We start from the raw sequence: 18,328 nt of genomic DNA, 5'->3' as shown, positions 1-18,328 counted from the left end.
TTAATCAGAAACACAAAAAAATGGTAAAAATCATCATTAAAGGACAATAACTCCAATAAGGAGTCATCTGACAATTTCGCCGATGTTGGACTTTTTTGTAGATCTTGTCTTCCAGATAATTTTTTCTTATTAGAGTTTCTCTCCATCTATTATAAATTCCAAAATAACAAGCAAAAATGAAGAAAAATTGGTAAAATTTGACGTTAAGGGCAATAGCTCCTACAAGAAGTTGTCTTCACAGTTTTGATGTAAATGGACAGCAGGTAGATCTCAACATTATTAACATTTTTGCCCCGTCAGATTTTCTCTATTCAAAGCAGTTTTCAAGATAATATACAAAACTAGCATTTTACACCTATGTTCTATTTTAGCCATGTCAACTATCTTGGACACATTTTTGAAACTAAATACCCTAATGATGATTGTGACCAACTTTGGTTAAATTTGGTCCAGTAGTTTCAGAGGAGAAGATTTTTGTAAAAGTACGACGATGGACGCCAAGTGATGAGAAAAGCCAGGTGATCTAAAAAAAAAGTCAGGACAAGTAAAAATATAAAAATTCCAAGTGCAGTTATTCTTCCAAAAGTTGATCAACTTGAAGCAACCGTAAATTAATATGTTATCATTTTAAAATAATGTACAAAAATCAGCAATATCTGCAGTAACATAAAAAAGTTGACTTGATTTCAGGATATTGTAACAGGAAAAGGTAAGAATGAAGGATGTGGGAAACATTATATACACCAGCCACTTAGTAGTGGGGCAAATAAATCATAAATGGACAAGCATAAGGCAAAGCAAAATCTATATGACTCTTGAATTTTATGTTAGGCTTAATTAAAAAACATTTTACCTAAACACTAACATGCTTAGTTTTTTACATTATCAAACTCCATCTTTTGAAGTAAATACTCACCCCTGTGCCATCATCTCCAACAGCAAAGAAAGACTCTATCAGTTCTTGCTACAAATAAAAAAAATTACCTCTCTTTCTTAGGACAATTTCAATTTAACAGAATACATGAAAGCAAATTGAATAAAATGCTTCGCTGGGGCGCAGCTTGATACGACCGCAGAGGTCGAACCCTGAACAGTTGGGGCAAGTATGGACACAACATTCAAGCTTGATACAGCTCTGAATTTGGATTGTTATTAAATATTTGACACAGCATAGGTTTCTGACACAGAAAGAATGTGGTCTAAGAACTTGAATTTTTTTAATTTACCTATTATGGTCCAATGTCCAAAATCAAAATACATGGTTAGATTCAGCATATCAAAGAACACCATATATTCAATTTTTGTTAAAATCAAACAAAGTTTAATTTTGGACCCCAACTTGGACAAACTTGAAAACTGGGCCCATAATCAAAAATCTAAACACATGTTTAGATTCAGCATATCAAAGAACCCCAAGAATTCAATTTTTGCTAAAATCAAACTAAGTTTAATTTTGGACCCTTTGGACCTTAATGTAGACCAATTTAAAAAACGGGACTTAAAATTAAAAATCTAAATACACGGTTAGATTTGGAATATCAAAGAACCCCAATAATTCAATTTTTGATGAAATCAAACAAAGTTTAATTTTGGACCCTTTTGACCTCAATATGAACCAATTTGATAGCAGGGCCCACAAATAAAAATTCTAAATTCATGGTTAGATTCAGCATATCAAAGAACCCCATATATTCAATTTTTGTTGAAATCAAAAAAAGTTTAATTTTGGACCCCAACTTGGACCAACTTGAAAACTGGGCCCATAATCAAAAATCTAAATACATGTTTAGATTCAGCATATCAAAGAACCCCAAGAATTCAATTTTTGTTAAAATCAAACTAAGTTTAATTTTGGACCCTTTGGACCTCAATGAAGACCAATTTAAAAAACGGGACCCAAATTAAAAATCTAAAAACACGGTTAGATTTGGTATATCAAAGAACCCCAATAATTCAATTTTAGATGAAATCAAACAAAGTTTAATTTTGGACCCTTTTGACCTCAATATGAACCAATTTGATAGCGGGGCCTACAAATAAAAAATCTAAATACATGGTTAGATTCAGCATATCAAAGAACATCATATATTCAATTTTTGTTGAAATCATACAGTTTAATTTTGGACCCCAATTTGGACCAACTTGAAAACTGGGCCCATAATCAAAAATCTAAATACATGTTTAGATTCAGCATATCAAAGAACCCCATATATTCAATTTTTGTTGAAATCAAACAAAGTTTAAATACTGGACCCTATCTTGGACCAACTTGAAAACTGGGCCCATAATCAAAAATCTAAACACATGTTTAGATTCAGCAAATCAAAGAACCCCAAGAATTCAATTTTTGTTAAAATCAAACTAAGTTTAATTTTGGACCCTTTGGACCTCAATGTAGACCAATTTAAAAAACAGGACCCAAAATTAAGAACCTAAATACACGGTTAGATTTGGAATATCAAAGAACCCCAATAATTCAATTTTAGATGAAATCAAACAAAGTTTAATTTTGGACCCTTTTGACCTCAATATGAACCAATTAGATAACGGGGTCCACAAATAAAAAAATCTAAATACATGGTTAGATTCAGCATATCAAAGAACCCCATATATTCAATTTTTGTTGAAATCAAACAAAGTTTAATTTTGGACCCCAATTTGGACCAACTTGAAAACTAGGCCAAAAATCAAAAATCTAAATACATGTTTAGATTCAGCATATCAAAGAACCTCATATATTCAATTTTTGCTAAAATCAAACAAAGTTTAATTTTGGACCCTTTGGACATTAATGTAGACCAATTTGAAAACTGGACCCAAAATTAAAAATCTAAATACACTGTTAGATTCGGCATAACAAATAAATAAATGTGATCAAAGATTTTACAAATCTAATGCGCCATACTGTGCAATTAAAGATTACTTCTTGAAATTTTTCAATATTTGAAATTTGAAAAAAAAATAATATTTGAAGAATAATTCTTTTTAATTTCTGAAATCTGAAATGAGAAAAAATTGGCCCCCCACAATTTCTTTTTATCCCCCCCCCCCCCCCCCACTTTTTCCCCCAAAAAAATTCTTTCCCTCAAGATATGGTCATAATCTCAATTCAAATTTCCAATGGAGTTGGCAACCATAATTACCCATTTAAATTTACCATAGTGCTAACTTAATCTATTTTATAATGGAATTAATAAAAATATAGTGTCAAATCTTTCATATGGATTTTTTTGTAAAAAAAAAAGATGAAAACATTTGCAGATATTTTTACTGGTCTTCCTTTATAAATATGCATTTCTTTAAACATAATTTAAAAGCAGAGTAAGGGAAGTAACCAAAACGTTGTATTTGGATTACCTCCCTTACACTGTTTTAGATTATCTTTATTGTTCATTAACCATTACTTTATACATAATTTAAAAGCAGTGTAAGGGAGATAATTTCAATGATGTATTTGATTTATCTCCCTTACACTGCTTTAAATTATGTTTTGTACTAAAGTATTTGTCCATTAACCAGGACAACCTTGTTTTTCCCCCTTTTTTGCCCCAAATTCCTAAACGGTTTGAGCCATAACCCCCCAAAGCAAATCCTAACCATCCCTTTGTGGTATGGAAACTTGTAGTATAATTTCAGAGAGATCCATACACCGTTCCACAGTTATTGTCTGGAAACTAGAAAATGCTCATTTTTGGCCCCTTTTTGGCCCCTAATTCCTTAACTGTTGGTACCATAACCCCCAAAATCAATCCCAACCTTCCTTTTGTGGTATTTAACCTTATGGTCAAATTTCATAAAGATCCATTCACTTAAACTAAAGTTAGAGTGCGAAAACCAATATGTATTCGGACGACGACGACGACGACGACGACGACGACGACGACGCCAACGTCATACCAATATACGACCACAAAATTTTTTTGCGGTCGTATAAAAATTAATCTTTATCTAAAATTGAAAGTTCTTACATCCATCACATAGAAGTGTAAATACAATGTACTTATATTAATGGATGAGGCAAAGTTATGCAATCTTGGGAGTAAAAAAATAGATTTTTTTCACCACTCCCCTCTCGCCATACTTGGTGAGTAGCTAATGGAAACTATTTTCAAAGTTTTAGTTTTCAACTCACGCAACTGTTTGAGGTTAAATTTTTCTATGAAGTACAGTTTCTGGTTTTAAGCAGAAGTAACAGAAGGATAAATTGCACCAATCAACAAGGAAATTGTTCATTGTTTCAGTGCCACATATTGTATTTTTCTGCTATAAACATGTATTTTCTCATTTTTGTTGTGAATCTTTGTAGTTTTTTTTTTTTATTTTCTGAAATGAGCCTTGTTTTTTATGTTGTATAAATGTATTTAAATAAATTGAAAAACCGACATTTTTGCAAAAAATAATCTGGAAAGAGTATGTCTTTTTTTAAAATTGAAAATCCACCACAGGCACTTGTCTTTGTAAAATAAAATATATCTAGGTAAAGTATATAGGTATATTTTTTTTACACAGATAAGTGTAAATTGTTTGCAATTTACACATACTTTTCCTATTTCAGGTTCATTATAAGCACAACTTGTCAATGTTTTTTCCTGTGATTTTGGTTTATTTTAGAATCATTTACAAATATTTTATACTTCTTCTTGATGTAGGAGAAGCGGATTCTTCAAAGAAATTTCGACTTATTGACTACAAAATCAATAATCATCATCCATTTCCATCTGGACAAGTTTCATCCCAATCAGGCAAGGAAAATCAAGCAACCATTTTTCCATCAATTTGTACTAAGTGACCTTGACCTTTACCTAATGACCCCAAAACATTAGATTTCTTACCCTATTTTTAATAACAGTAACCTTACACTTTAAACCCAAAATCTTCTCCTTCCATATTTCTACAATCTGTACAAGTTTCATTCCAATCATGTAAGGGAAACTAAAGTTTTCATACGTAAACCCTTTGTTCTGGATGCACAGATTGACGTTATGTAAGATGGACAATTTGGCAAAGCTATGGCTATTGCTTCTGAAATTTTTTCGGGGAGCATTATAAAAGATTGAAACTAACTTACACCATAGATTATATAAAGAGGAATAATTATACCTAAACTTCCGAACTAATTACTGACCTTACATTCTTTACACAATCCACCCACAAATAATGGATGTTGATGTACAACCTCTTGTGTGATATCATTACAGGAAATGCAGATTTCTGTAGATATATGAAAATACAAAACAAAGTTAGTTTATCAAAGGACAATAAAAGGCTAAGTGTTCAAAATTTGATTCCACTTTAAAATTTAGAGGAAGAGATAATAATAACATGTGCCTATAGGGCAACAAGGCCTGCTTTCACTGTAATAACATGTGTCTATAGGGCGACAAGGCCTCCTCTCACTGTAATAACGTGTCTATATGGCGACAAGGCCTGCTTTCACTGTAATAACATGTGTCTATTGGGCGACAAGGCCTGCTCTCACTGTAATAACATGTGTCTATAGGGCGACAAGGCCTGCTCTCACTGTAATAACATGTGTCTATAGGGCAACAAGGCCTGCTCTCATTAAGTGAGTCAAAAATTCTGGCTCAAATTCTTATCTTTTAAAAAGGTCCCATAAGAAGTCTTATCATTTCATGTTAACTTCAATTTGTAAGTTTGTTTTCACAAAGGGTAATGTAATTAAAATAAACACATTGGATTCCAATGATGATCTCAATAAATGATATTTACTCTGTTATGGATATTATAACAATGCCTCGTTGTCTACTTTATACTAAATACAAAATATGCAGTATATATAAATTTAACAGTTTATCTTCCATTCCAAATTCTAGTATACAGTTTATTATGCATGCTTATGTTAATGCAAATATTCTAAAAATAGCAAAGTTTCTGGAAGATTGTGGCAAATATATTGCCAACATATTCATCAAGGTTTACCTGCAGTCAAACTGTTCGAAGGAATTTTACTAAGAGGATGAAAGAATGAAAAGATGGAAACAGACTCCTAAGAAATGAGTGATGTGAATAGCTGACCTTGGCCCATTAATAATGATGTAAAGTTATATCATACCTTCAAGTTTTCTTTCTTTGCTTTTTACTTTATCAAGGGCGTCTCCTGAAGAAAATAATTTTTTATCTGTTATCAAAATATCAAAATTACACAATGTTTGTAAGATTGAATATAAGTAAAGTAATGTATGGCATACCTCAAGGTTAGGTAATATCCTTTTTTCAACTTTGCTTTTTAATTAGGTAGCAATTTATTCTCAATCATGTTATATTATATAATTTGTTGAATTTCAGGAATTCAATATTTTATCTCATTTAAAGTAAAACCCTAAGTTGTCAGCTATTAGTTTGCTGACACAGTGCATAGCATATGGAAAACATTTTGGTACCATATTTTAGAACTTATGTTTTTATCAGAATTTCCATGACAGAAAGTTGCTGCTTTCAGGGAAGTTACTGAACAAATATTACTTAATGATAAAATTGAAGTCACTTATTTGAAAGTTCTAAGTGATAAATCATGATTTGTTCAAATGATATAGAATATCTGTGTCACAGATCATGATTTGTTCAACTGTTATAGAATATCTGTGTCACAGATCATGATTTGTTCAACTGTTATAGAATATCTGTGTCACAGATCATGATTTGTTCAACTGTTATAGAATATCTGTGTCACAGATCATGATTTGTTCAACTGTTATAGAATATCTGTGTCACAGATCATGATTTGTTCAACTGTTATAGAATATCTGTGTCATAGATCATGATTTGTTCAACTGTTATAGAATATCTGTGTCACAGATTACCAAAGATAGTTTCATTTTTCATAGCAATAATCCTGCTCCTTTCATTCATGGCTCATCACTGAACACAACTTATTACCAGATTTTTACTTTTCATGAGGAACATGACATTTACCACTAACAAAGCAGGAACAGTTTACCATCCTGAAGCAGCTGAGTTCATCCTTGGTATTTTGGGGGACTGATGGTGCTTTTCCTTTTATTTTCTGTGTTGTATTTTACAATATCTTGATTTCTTATTTCAGTGGTGTTTTTATCTGTCATAATCATGTGGATCCTTTATCCGTAAACCAATTTTTTTAATCTAAAACTCTAGGGTTAGAGTATATAAACCTGCTAATGAGTCAATCCTCTGCCTTACACAAATAACTGTAGACGAGCAGCATGGTCAGTTGGTATCAGGTATAAACTATAATTTTTGTCTTAAGACTTGTATTAAACATTGGATACAAGTAATAACAGGAAAAATATTTACCTTGGCCACTCGGTTTTAAATCATCATCTTCATCATCACTGTTATCTATGTTCCTTCTCATTGTTGATCTTAATTCACTGATTGCCTCCAAGACAAAATCTGACAATGGTTTTTCTACAGAAAAATAAAATTCTGTATTTATAAATATGAAGGATATGTGGGGTAAATGTTAACAAGATAGTTACCCATGACACAAAAAATAAAAGACACCATGAGGTCAACTAACAGTCCTTTAAAAAAATGACAAATTTCTATACATGTCAAGCTCTAAATCTCAAGGGGGCCTCGGTGGCTTAGTGGTCTAAGTAGTCGAACCACTGTATCACTAGCCAGTCAACACTGAGGTTGTGAGTTTGAATTCCGCACGGGGCAGGTGCACTCGACTCCAATCTTAATTGATTAGGATTGTCAGTTTTCCTACCAAAGTTCGGCTTCCTCCACCAATAAAAACTGTCCGCCACGAAATAGCACAATAGTGTTGAAAGTGCCATTAAACACCAATCAATCAATCAATTTAAATGTGGTCCTCAGGTGCAAAAGGCGTCAGTTTTGACGTTTTTACGTTCTTTTTCTCGACTTGGAAGTCCGAGGGATGCTAATAGATGCATCCAACTGTAGTTTGCATGTAGGGTGGACCCCAGTGAACACATTAATCACAACAGTTGTTAGGTCGGAGTGAAACTGATCTGGGTACACCAGTCTAAAAAAGGTCATTTGCACCAAAATTCTAAAAATTTCCGACTTTTTCCGATTTTTTACTTTAACTGGACCTGCAACCGGAAGTAGTCGTTGCCTAGGCGTATTTTGATAATAGACACGATCAGTATTTATATGCCTTGGGGTTTACACTATTTGTCTAAGTTTCAGGCCTCACAACTTCATGTTTCAGACCTCGAAGGTAAGCCCACCCCTCCAAATAACCCAATTTTGTCCGATTTCAATTTTCCAAGTTCGTATTTGAGCTCAAAATGAACATTAAAAGTGAGAAAGATGACAATTAATGGTGTAAGATTAAGGAAACATGCATACATTTCGAATTAAATGGCATTACGTTGACCTCCAAATGTATGGAGCGCCATTAGTGCCAAATAACGGTGGTCTGGGTACGGCCGTAATATTACGGCCCCCGCATGGTAAGGGTTAACAAACTTGACCTCAGATTTGTCATCCATAATAGATATTAAAATTTGAAAAGCATTGATCAATCAGTTCTCAAATTTCTTGCACTGAAAAAACATAAAGTGTTATTTTCCAATTTAACAAACGACCATAACTCCAGAACAACAAAAGTGAAAATTGTAAATATCATACTTGACCTCTTTCTTGTAATAATTTGAAAAACATTGGTTGAAAGGTTCTCATGATATTGCATGGAGACCACATTATTTGCCATTTTCTAATTAATCAAGGACAGTAACTCTTGAATGGCAGAAGTGAAAATATCAAAATAAGCTAGGTGTCATTCCCAGAGAATGTTGTTTTCCATAAGGTATCAACCATCAATACTAAACTCCCCAAAACAAGACAACCACTTACAAGGTTCCTGACTAGTACCAGGCAAATGGGCATTCATCTTTTTCCAATACTAGTCCAACACCATCTTACCAGCAAATTTACTCTTTGAGGTAAAACAGACACACAGGTGTATTCAAAATGGAAGAGGCATTGTTAAATCAAGTACTACAAAAAATTCATGAACAATTAAAGAACCTTTGTGAGCATGCTCACATACACTTCGGCCCCACATTGTCATTGGGCAAACAAAATCTCAACAGCTTCCTAAGTTAAAAGACTCATAACTCCTACAAAAGTCAACTGATAAAATTTTTTTGTGGATATGTACATCTACATATTATGTCCTTATTATCAATTAAGTTTCATGAAATTCTGTTGTTTGATTTCAGTGAAGTTGCAATGACAAACTGTTGCAGTAGTATATTTTGGCCAAAATTCTTAAGTTCAAAGGGGCATTACTCCTAGAAAACAAGTGAAACTGTGAGTTACTGCTCACTGATGATACCCCCGCCGCAACTGGATAATTTTAATAGTGTAAAAATATGTAAGTGTTCGGTAAACAGGAAGTTGTTGAGTGATGAATCTGAAAACGCATCACACGGTATAGCTGACTTATTTAAACCCTGAAACCAAACTTCTGAAATCCTTATGATGTAGTTCCTGAAAAAGATGCGACAAAAAATATTCATGAGACGGACAGACAGAGGTAAAACAGTATACCCCCACTTTTTTAAAGCAGGGGTATAAAAATTGAATCATAATTTTTCTATCGATATGCACATCTACATAGTATGACCTTATTATCTACAAAGTTTCATAAAATTCTGTTGTGTGGTTTTAGAGGAGTTGCGATGACAAGAACAGGACTGACTGACAGACAGACAGGTCAAAAACATTGGTATAATGAAAGAACCTTAGTGAGCGCGCTCACATACCCCACGTCCCCACATTGTCATTGGAGAAATAAAATAAGTGTAAGAAAAAAAAAATTGTATCAGAAAAAAAAATTGAATCATAATTTCCTGTCAATATGCACATCTACATAGTATGTCCTTATTATCTACACAGTTTCATGAAATTCTGTTGTGTGGTTTGAGAGGAGTTGCGATGACAAAAGGTTGCAGTAGTATATTGGGCAAATAAGTTCAAAGGAGCGTAACTCCTGGAAAAAAAATTGAATCGTAATTTCCTGTCAATATGCACATCTACGTAGTATGTCCTTATTATCTGAAAAGGTTTCATGAAATTCTGTTGTGTGGTTTGAGAGGAGTTGTGATGACAAAAGGTTGCAGTAGTATATTGGGCAAATAAGTTCAAAGGGGCGTAACTCCTGGAAAAAAATTGAATCGCAATTTCCTGTCGATATGCACATCTACATAGTATGTCCTTATTATCTGAAAAGGTTTCATGAAATTCTGTTGTGTGGTTTGAGAGGAGTTGCGATGACAAAATGTTGTAGTATATTGGGCAAATAAGTTCAAAGGGGCGTAACTCCTGGAAAAAAAATTGAATCGTAATTTCCTATCGATATGCACATCTACGTAGTATGTCCTTATTATCTGAAAAGGTTTCATGAAATTCTGTTGTGTGGTTTGAGAGGAGTTGCGATGACAAACTGTTGCAGTAGTACATTAAAGTAAATAAGTTCAAAGGGGCGTAACTCCTAGAAAAAGAATTGAATCGTAAATTCCTGTCGATATGCACAACTACATAGTATGTCCTTATTATCTAAAAAGGTTTCGTGAAATTCTGTTGTGTGGTTTGAGAGGAGTTGCGATGACAAGAAACAGGACTGATGGACTGACGGACAGACGGACGGACAGACGGACGGACGGGTCAAAAACATTATACCCTCAGCAACTCGTTGCGTGGGGTATGATTAAATGTTTTACTAATGTAAAGCAAGAAAGCATTCAGCTATTACTACTATTTACCTTTAGAAGGAAGGAAAATATTGTTATCTAATGGTGAAGATGTGCTTTCTTCTAAAAATCCTTTCAATGCCCAATCCAAAAGTTGGTTGGTAGAATAGTTGTAGTTACATCTCTCTGCAGAAACCTGAAGAAAATCAAACAGTTTCTGCACATTTTCAATTTCAATGTGACAACAAAACACATAAATAGAAACACAAGTAATCAATTCTCAACCAAATTCTATTTATGATTATTGAAAATAATGCAGTTTACGATACAATTGTAGCCCTTGCATATGGATGTGGTAAAATGATATCAATCACATGATTGTATATCTTGTTTTTTGGGTTTTTTTTTTAACATAACAATTTCTTTATTGCACATTTGCTGTAACAACTTAGTTTACAGCTTTTAACTTAGTATCCCTCAGGTTAATATACCTTATAGTTAAGGGAAGCACTATTTGGTAAGATATAGCCTAATTCATTTTATAAGTATTTAGAATATCATTCATTCCACAAATGTATCTAATAAATTCATGTGAATACATTTTTGTGAATACACATACAGATTGTATTTTATTTTATTTTCATAACTTAGTTTTCCAGAATTGTTCCCTTATCGACGTGATCCGTTTTCCATTTAAATTTGGGTAAAGTGCTGCTTCTGCAAACATGTGCATTATTAGATTGATTTAAGATATGTGTCTTCTAAAATATTATCTGTATACCTTGTTAAATGTATCAATTGGTAATTTAAAGCTGCAAACCAAGTACATTTAAGTAAACTTTTATATTTAAACAATGTTTGAATATACAGTTTAAGTATGTTCTTGTAAAAGTTAAACAGTTGGTACTGTACCTTAATTGCTTCTTCGACTCCATGTTTGAAGAGGTTTCCTATAGTTTTACCTCCATACATTCTAATAAAATTTGCAACAAATGGAACAATTCTCTCTCTGGAAACCTGAAAATATATATTCTAACATAGATAATAATCAATTAAAGGTTGATTTTTCCACGAGTGGGTCTCAACATACAAATTGGGGTACAGACGTCTGGCTGGGGTTTATAAGACACCCCCATTCAAATATTGATTTATGCGAAAAACCCTGCCTATTCATATATTTCATAGGAAAATCACCACCCATTTACATATATTTCCCAACTATCATGATATCCTATTTAGACATTAACCACATAGGATCAGTCATATCATTACATAAAAAGATCAAAACGGTTTTTACAGACATCTTTATAAAAGATGTCCCATTGACATGTAAATTGCAACCCATTGATATAATACCTCAATGAAATTGCACCCTATTGATATATTTGACATTCCAAAAAAGGTGACCTATACCAGTGGCACTTTGTGTATACCTTAATATATGAAGAGGCCATTCCTTTAAATTTTGGCAAAAAGTTAATTTGATATGCACTATTGAAATATCAAAAGAAAAATATACCTTCATGACTTTATTTTTGAGATATTTCAGTTTGAAATTTGTATGTTTCATGTAAAAACACAAAAGTTCATTTTTCAATATTTTTCTGAAAAAATAACACATCTTTAAAACGGAAAGAGATATTTTCATCTGTTTTTTTTTCAAAGCATTTCTTAACTTATAGGCCTTTATGAAAGTCCCTAAGAAGGAGACTGAAAGAGATAAAAAAAATTGTGATATCATACAACTATTGGAAATAAAAAGCTGTAGACATTTTTCTTGGCAATAGAAATATATATTAAAAAGCACACCTAAGTCTTGCCTCTAAAACTTGTTGCAGCAAAACAAAAAATTATGGAAGTGAAATTCTGCTTGCTTATTAATTTATGTCCAAGTTTGTTTCAAAATAAGTAAAGAAATTAGTATATTCCCACCTAAAGTAGGTTACATTTGACAAAATGATCTTCAACCTCAAGATCTGGACTTTTTCTTAATTTTCCAACCTACAAAGAAATTTGTGTTTTAAATTTTACCTCAGTTATTTTGTGATCACCAAACCAAAAGAGCCATGAATGACCAGGTTCTGCTTGTTTTCTCAGCACCATATAACCTTCTAGAACAATGGCAGGCCACCATCGCTGTCTTCCTAGCTTGCCCCAAACAACTTGCCCAAAATTTGGATCCTGAAAAATAAAAAAACTCATATATACAATATTGAAAAATTTAAGTTCAAATATCTTAATGTTTCAGTTTGAAACAATTTAGAACAGAAGCCTTTATATAGTCTCATTATTGCTAATTATTAGGATTAAGATTATACCTTTAACAGACAAAATTTGACCTGTGTCAGAATGGAAATAATGGTTGTTAGAAGTCAAAATCCTAATAACTGATCCTTGTTGACAATTTTCTTCTTACTTCAGTTATACCAAAGGAAGTGCAAAATTTGATAGATTTAGGACAACCTTACGTCCAACAACTAATTTCTGGTTGGTAAATATTTCTTTATTTCACCCAATAAAACTTTCATTATAGAACCATAAAATAATATTGAATGCTTCAAAACATAGATACCTAAACGAAGAGCCTTCTCTTAATATTAGTTAATATATGTAGCCCCAGTTAGAAGAGGATTGGACATGCTTTTAATCTGTCTCTCCTTGATCAGGAACTTTGACCTTAAGAGTCAAAATGGTCATCCTTCATTATAATCAGAAATAGTAATAATGACCAGAACTAAATCAACCTATGGGCAGACCGTCACAAACCTTATAGACAAGGCCTTACAAACACTAAAACTTTGTAGCAAAGGAATAAACAATGACAAGAAATTTGCATTTAATGTTGAAGCATTTCATAAATCAGATAACACAATCCTGCTGATAATTTCAAATAGAAACCTGAATCAACATAACTTACATCAGACGATTTGTGGTCTGTTCTTATTTCTAAGGTTGGATCAATTTCATGGTCTCCACTGGCCTTCTCATGCAATCTGGGCCTACCACGTTTAGCTTTTTTATTCTTTTCTTTGTATTCACTGTTTCCAGAACCAGAGTTTTCAGCAACTTTAGACAGTAGTTTCTGAGGAGCAGGATTGACTTGAAATAATTCAGTTTTTCTAGGTTTTTGTCTTAAGGAATCTTCCCATCCTGCTGTACCTCTTCCAATCTGTAAGTAAATTCAAAGACTTCTGAATCCTAATCATAAGTTTTATTGGATTGCAATTTAATTGAAATTAAACTATTTTCATACATATACATTTGTTTTATAGTACTTCTGTACTACCAATGAACATAATGGATTTAATGAAATACTGACATTTCCATGAACACATTGATAGAATAGCACTGCCTAGCTCATGAATGACTACAAATCCCCAACCTTTGCAATTCTTTATTTGAACACATATTTTTAGAAGATTGCACTCACAAGTTTTTTGAAATACCAAGTTTTTTTAATAAAGTGCATGTGGAAACAGATTTTGTATGAGTGACCCAAATAAGAAGTTACAGCTAAATAACATCTTCTCGACAGAAAACTTGATACTATCTAAATATTCAAATTAACTTTTAAACATAATGAAGTATTAGTCTTTTTACAAAATGAAATCCCGTCTCCAATGTGCCACAATTAGATTAGCATACACATATCACCTCCCATCTTGTATGGGAAAGGATTTATACAGACTGAGCCTTTATGCAATCCCTTTGTTTAAATACAAATTAATTTAAACAATAAAATTTTTAAATTGACATTTCAGGCCCAAGACCACAATTAATGACCCTGCTTTTCGTTGTCCACGAATATAGTTCCTTTTAATTAGAGTGTATTTTTTCTTAATTTATTTTTCTTTCCCTTCCTCACTCATTTCTTAGTTTTTTTTGGGTGGAAATGAAAGAAGAGAGGTGAAATAAACTTTTGGATGTTGTATTTTAACTGATTTTGATATGGAAAGAGTGAGTAGGCCAGGTGCAAAAAGGTGATATTTACAGTTTTCGGAACATCTCTTGACTTGTCCATAGGGGTATGGATGTGTATTGGCTAAATTTGTAAGAGTGATAATGGTTCAATCTTTCTGAATTTTGGATATATTTTTAGACTAGTACTATACATTACACACACAAAAGATTTGACAAAAATGCATGGTGCAATTTTTTTAATGAAACAAAACGTTATAAAGAACTAATAGAGGAATTTAATTGTGGTCTGTGGCCCTGGAGGTGAATTCAGGAAATATTGAATTTTTATTTTGACAACTTCCCTGAATGATCTATTGGTATTAATTTGTCAAACTACATGAGAATAAATGATTTCCACTTTTATTTGATAGAAATTTTGTAAAAAAGAGACTTTTCAGCCTACATGCCCAAAATTGAACTTTTTCAGTTGTTTCAATATTTTTACAAAAGTAGCATGCTTACTTTCTTTCTGACAGATTTTTCAGGTTTTCTATTTGTGTTTGTGGTATCTTATGTAGATGTTTAACTCATTTTTGAACAATGAACACAAGAAAAAAGTAGATAAGATCAGAATAAGAGTGCAAAATGTGCTGCTTTAATGGTCTTAGTCTAACGGTCAGTATGAAGCAAGTGAAAAATGAGGTTCTATGCACATACAAGTTCAATTCCTTTTAGTAAATTTCACTGAATCTGTATCAAAAGCACTTATTACTGGTTGTTTGGCCTTGTCTGTTTCACAGACTACCTTTGTTTTCTTTTGTTTGATAACTAGTGGTTAAAATATTGGCCTTTTGAGACTGAAATTTCATGCCGGTTTTAAAAAGTACAGTAAATAACTTTGCATCAGACCATACTGTCTACATTTATAGTTGGAAGTGACAGTCTTGTTACATCCAGGTTCCATGTTTTATCATATCTAAGCAAAGATTTGAGCAAAAAGAAGCATTATATCTCCATCTCCCATATTATTATATAATTTTTAATATGCAAATGTGGAGAACGGCCTAAATTGACAACATGTTTTTAAAGCTTGACCAGGGGTTCAAATTAGCGGTGGTCCGAGGTCCGCGACCTTCCATTTTTGCAGTCGGACTCTCGTTTTGGTTACAAGCTACGCCCGACGGACCTTCGGTTTGAAAGAAAATAAAAATAAACTTTGCCGATCTTTTTAAACTAAAATTTCCAAACAATCTCAAAATTTATTTTCATCATTATTATTCATGACAGCGATTTGCATTTTGTTCAACCGCTAGCTTTATACCGAAAATTGCCAACTAGTAATGTGTAAATCCGAGGTAAAATCGTAATTGACTGACAAAACAACATTGAAAAACATTGGATGCCATAAACCGGAAATGAAGAAAATAACAAAAAACGGATCTGATTCCGGAGCGGATAAGGGTAATTCCGGGTTTGCCGATCAAATACAATGAAAAAATAATAATTCCAGGCAGTTGACAAAATACATCTATGATGATAAAATATAAACACTCGAATTGAAAACCAGAAGATATATTGAAAAGAAAACTAGAGGCTCTCATGTATTTACTGATGCTTTGGAAATCATGTAAAATAAGGTTGAAATCATAATTAATAGTATTAGATATTAGATATTATAATGATATCTAAGATAATAACAAACTAGAGGCTCTCAAGAGCCTGTGTCGCTCGATCACCTGTATTTACTGATGCTTTGGAAATCATGTAAAATAAGGTTAAAATCATAATTAATAGTATTAGATATTAGATATTATAATGATATCTAAGATAATAACAAAAACCTGCAAAATTTTTGTCAAATTACTAACTCAGGGGCAGCAACCCATCAACGGTTTGTACGATTCGTCTGAAAATTTCAGGGCAGATAAATCTAAATCTGATGAACATTTTTGCCACCTGTCAGATTTGCTCTGAATGCTTTAGTTTCAGAGTTATAAACCAAAAACTGCATTTTACCCCTATGTTCTATTTTTAACCAAGTCGGCCATGATGGTTGGAAGGCTGGGTCATCGGACAATTTTTTTAAACTAGATACCCTAATAATGATTATGGCCAAGTATGGTTAAATTTGTCTCAGTAGTTTCAGAGAAGAAGATTTTTGTAAAAGATTACAAAAATTTACAAAAAATTGTTAAAAATTGACTATTAAGGGCAATAACTCCTAAAGGGGTCGACTGACAATTTTGGTCATGGAAACTTATTTGTAGTCCTTACTTTGCTGAACATTATTGCTGTTTAAAGTTTATCTCTATCTATAATAATATTCAAGATAATAACCAAAAACTGCAAAATTTCCTTAAAATTACCAATTCAGGGGCAGCAACTCAACAACAGGGTGTCAGATTTGTCTGAAAATTTCAGGGCAGATAGATCTTGACCTGATAATCAGTTTTATCCTATGTCAGATTTACTCTAAATGCTTTGGTTTCAGAGATATAAGCCAAAATCTACATTTTACCCCTATGTTCTATTTTTAGCAATGGCGACCATCTTGGTAGGTTGGCGGGGTCATCAGACACATTTTTTAAACTAGATACCCTAATGATGATTGTGGCCAAGTTTGGGTGCATTTAGCCCAGTAGTTTCAGAGGAGAAGATTTTTGTAAAAGTTTACGGACGACGGACGACGGACGCAAAGTGATGAGAAAAGCTCACTTGACCTTTCAGGTCAGGTGAGCTAAAAAAGTAGGAAATATTTTTTTACAGAAACTCAAAATTACTTTTAGTTTATAAATTTTCATCTCAAAATCCAAAAAAATGTGACAGTAATTTTCTTTATCATTAATAAATATTGATATTACATGTAGATTTTTGTAAAGTGTAAACGTATTACTACAATTCCAAGAGGTGATGTCTTCTCAATTTTAAAGGACCAGTACAAATCTGGAAGTTTCTTATCTTATTTTCACAGAGGAACTAATGCATTATAATAGTACAACTAGATATGATACACTTAAACCAGAGACATATATACACATGTATATACGTCTCTGCTTAAACAGCGTTGAATTTGAACTGCTTTATAAAATGGTATAAGTAGTAATAAATTACCAATAGTTGAGAAAACACACCCACCCATGGTGACACCCTCCTCAATAACAAAAAAAAAAGGATTATCTGAATTTATAATATACAAGACAATTACAATTGTTATTAAATATTTTATACAACAGTGACTTTGACAATGAAACAAGTTGACCTCACACCAACAGCACATTAATTTTGTAACTTGTATCTTACTATGTTAGGAAATATTTCAAGTAAAAGTAGGACCTGGAATTTAGGTTGTGGACCTTTCAGTTTGGAGTGTCAAAGGTCCTGGACCTTCCAGTACCAAATGTTAATTTGAACCCCTGTTGACATTGCAGAAGACCATTTTATCCACATGTGTTCTGGTATTTGAAACTTATATTTCCATTAAAAGTACATTTATAACATGTAAAATGGTTTTCTTATAACTTAACAACTTCAGAAAATTGTGGTAAGTAAAAAATATTACATTTCATATAAGGCCTCACTTCATTTGAAAACCTCTATTTTTTGGCACATGCTCATATAAAATTAACTTCTGGCCATTTTTTATAAGTCTGAAACATGAAGTATGATATCTGTTGCTTTTAATAGGTGATAACTTATACATAGAGACATTAAAAAGTGCAAGTTTTGGTATCTTTTGGTTTTTAAAAGCCCAAATTTGA

General features: G+C 32.5%; 1 protein-coding gene across 1 annotated transcript in view; it reads right to left on the bottom strand.

Moving 5' to 3' along the window:
• LOC127736951 (uncharacterized) overlaps positions 1–18,328 on the bottom strand; it is a 40,777-nt gene that overhangs the window by 19,397 nt on the left and 3,052 nt on the right. The window contains exons 2-9 of the mRNA XM_052247513.1: positions 13,588–13,839; positions 12,702–12,851; positions 11,583–11,687; positions 10,743–10,866; positions 7,294–7,407; positions 6,074–6,118; positions 5,126–5,211; positions 917–964 (exon numbers count right to left, since the gene is read on the bottom strand). Coding sequence (XP_052103473.1) covers positions 917–964; positions 5,126–5,211; positions 6,074–6,118; positions 7,294–7,407; positions 10,743–10,866; positions 11,583–11,687; positions 12,702–12,851; positions 13,588–13,839 — 924 coding nt within the window. The remainder of the gene's footprint in view (positions 1–916; positions 965–5,125; positions 5,212–6,073; positions 6,119–7,293; positions 7,408–10,742; positions 10,867–11,582; positions 11,688–12,701; positions 12,852–13,587; positions 13,840–18,328) is intronic.

Source organism: Mytilus californianus, unplaced genomic scaffold (genome assembly GCF_021869535.1).
Source record: "Mytilus californianus isolate M0D057914Y unplaced genomic scaffold, xbMytCali1.0.p SCAF_4, whole genome shotgun sequence".
Classification (NCBI taxonomy): Eukaryota; Metazoa; Mollusca; class Bivalvia; order Mytilida; family Mytilidae; genus Mytilus; species Mytilus californianus.
This window is presented reverse-complemented; position numbering and strand designations above follow the sequence as displayed.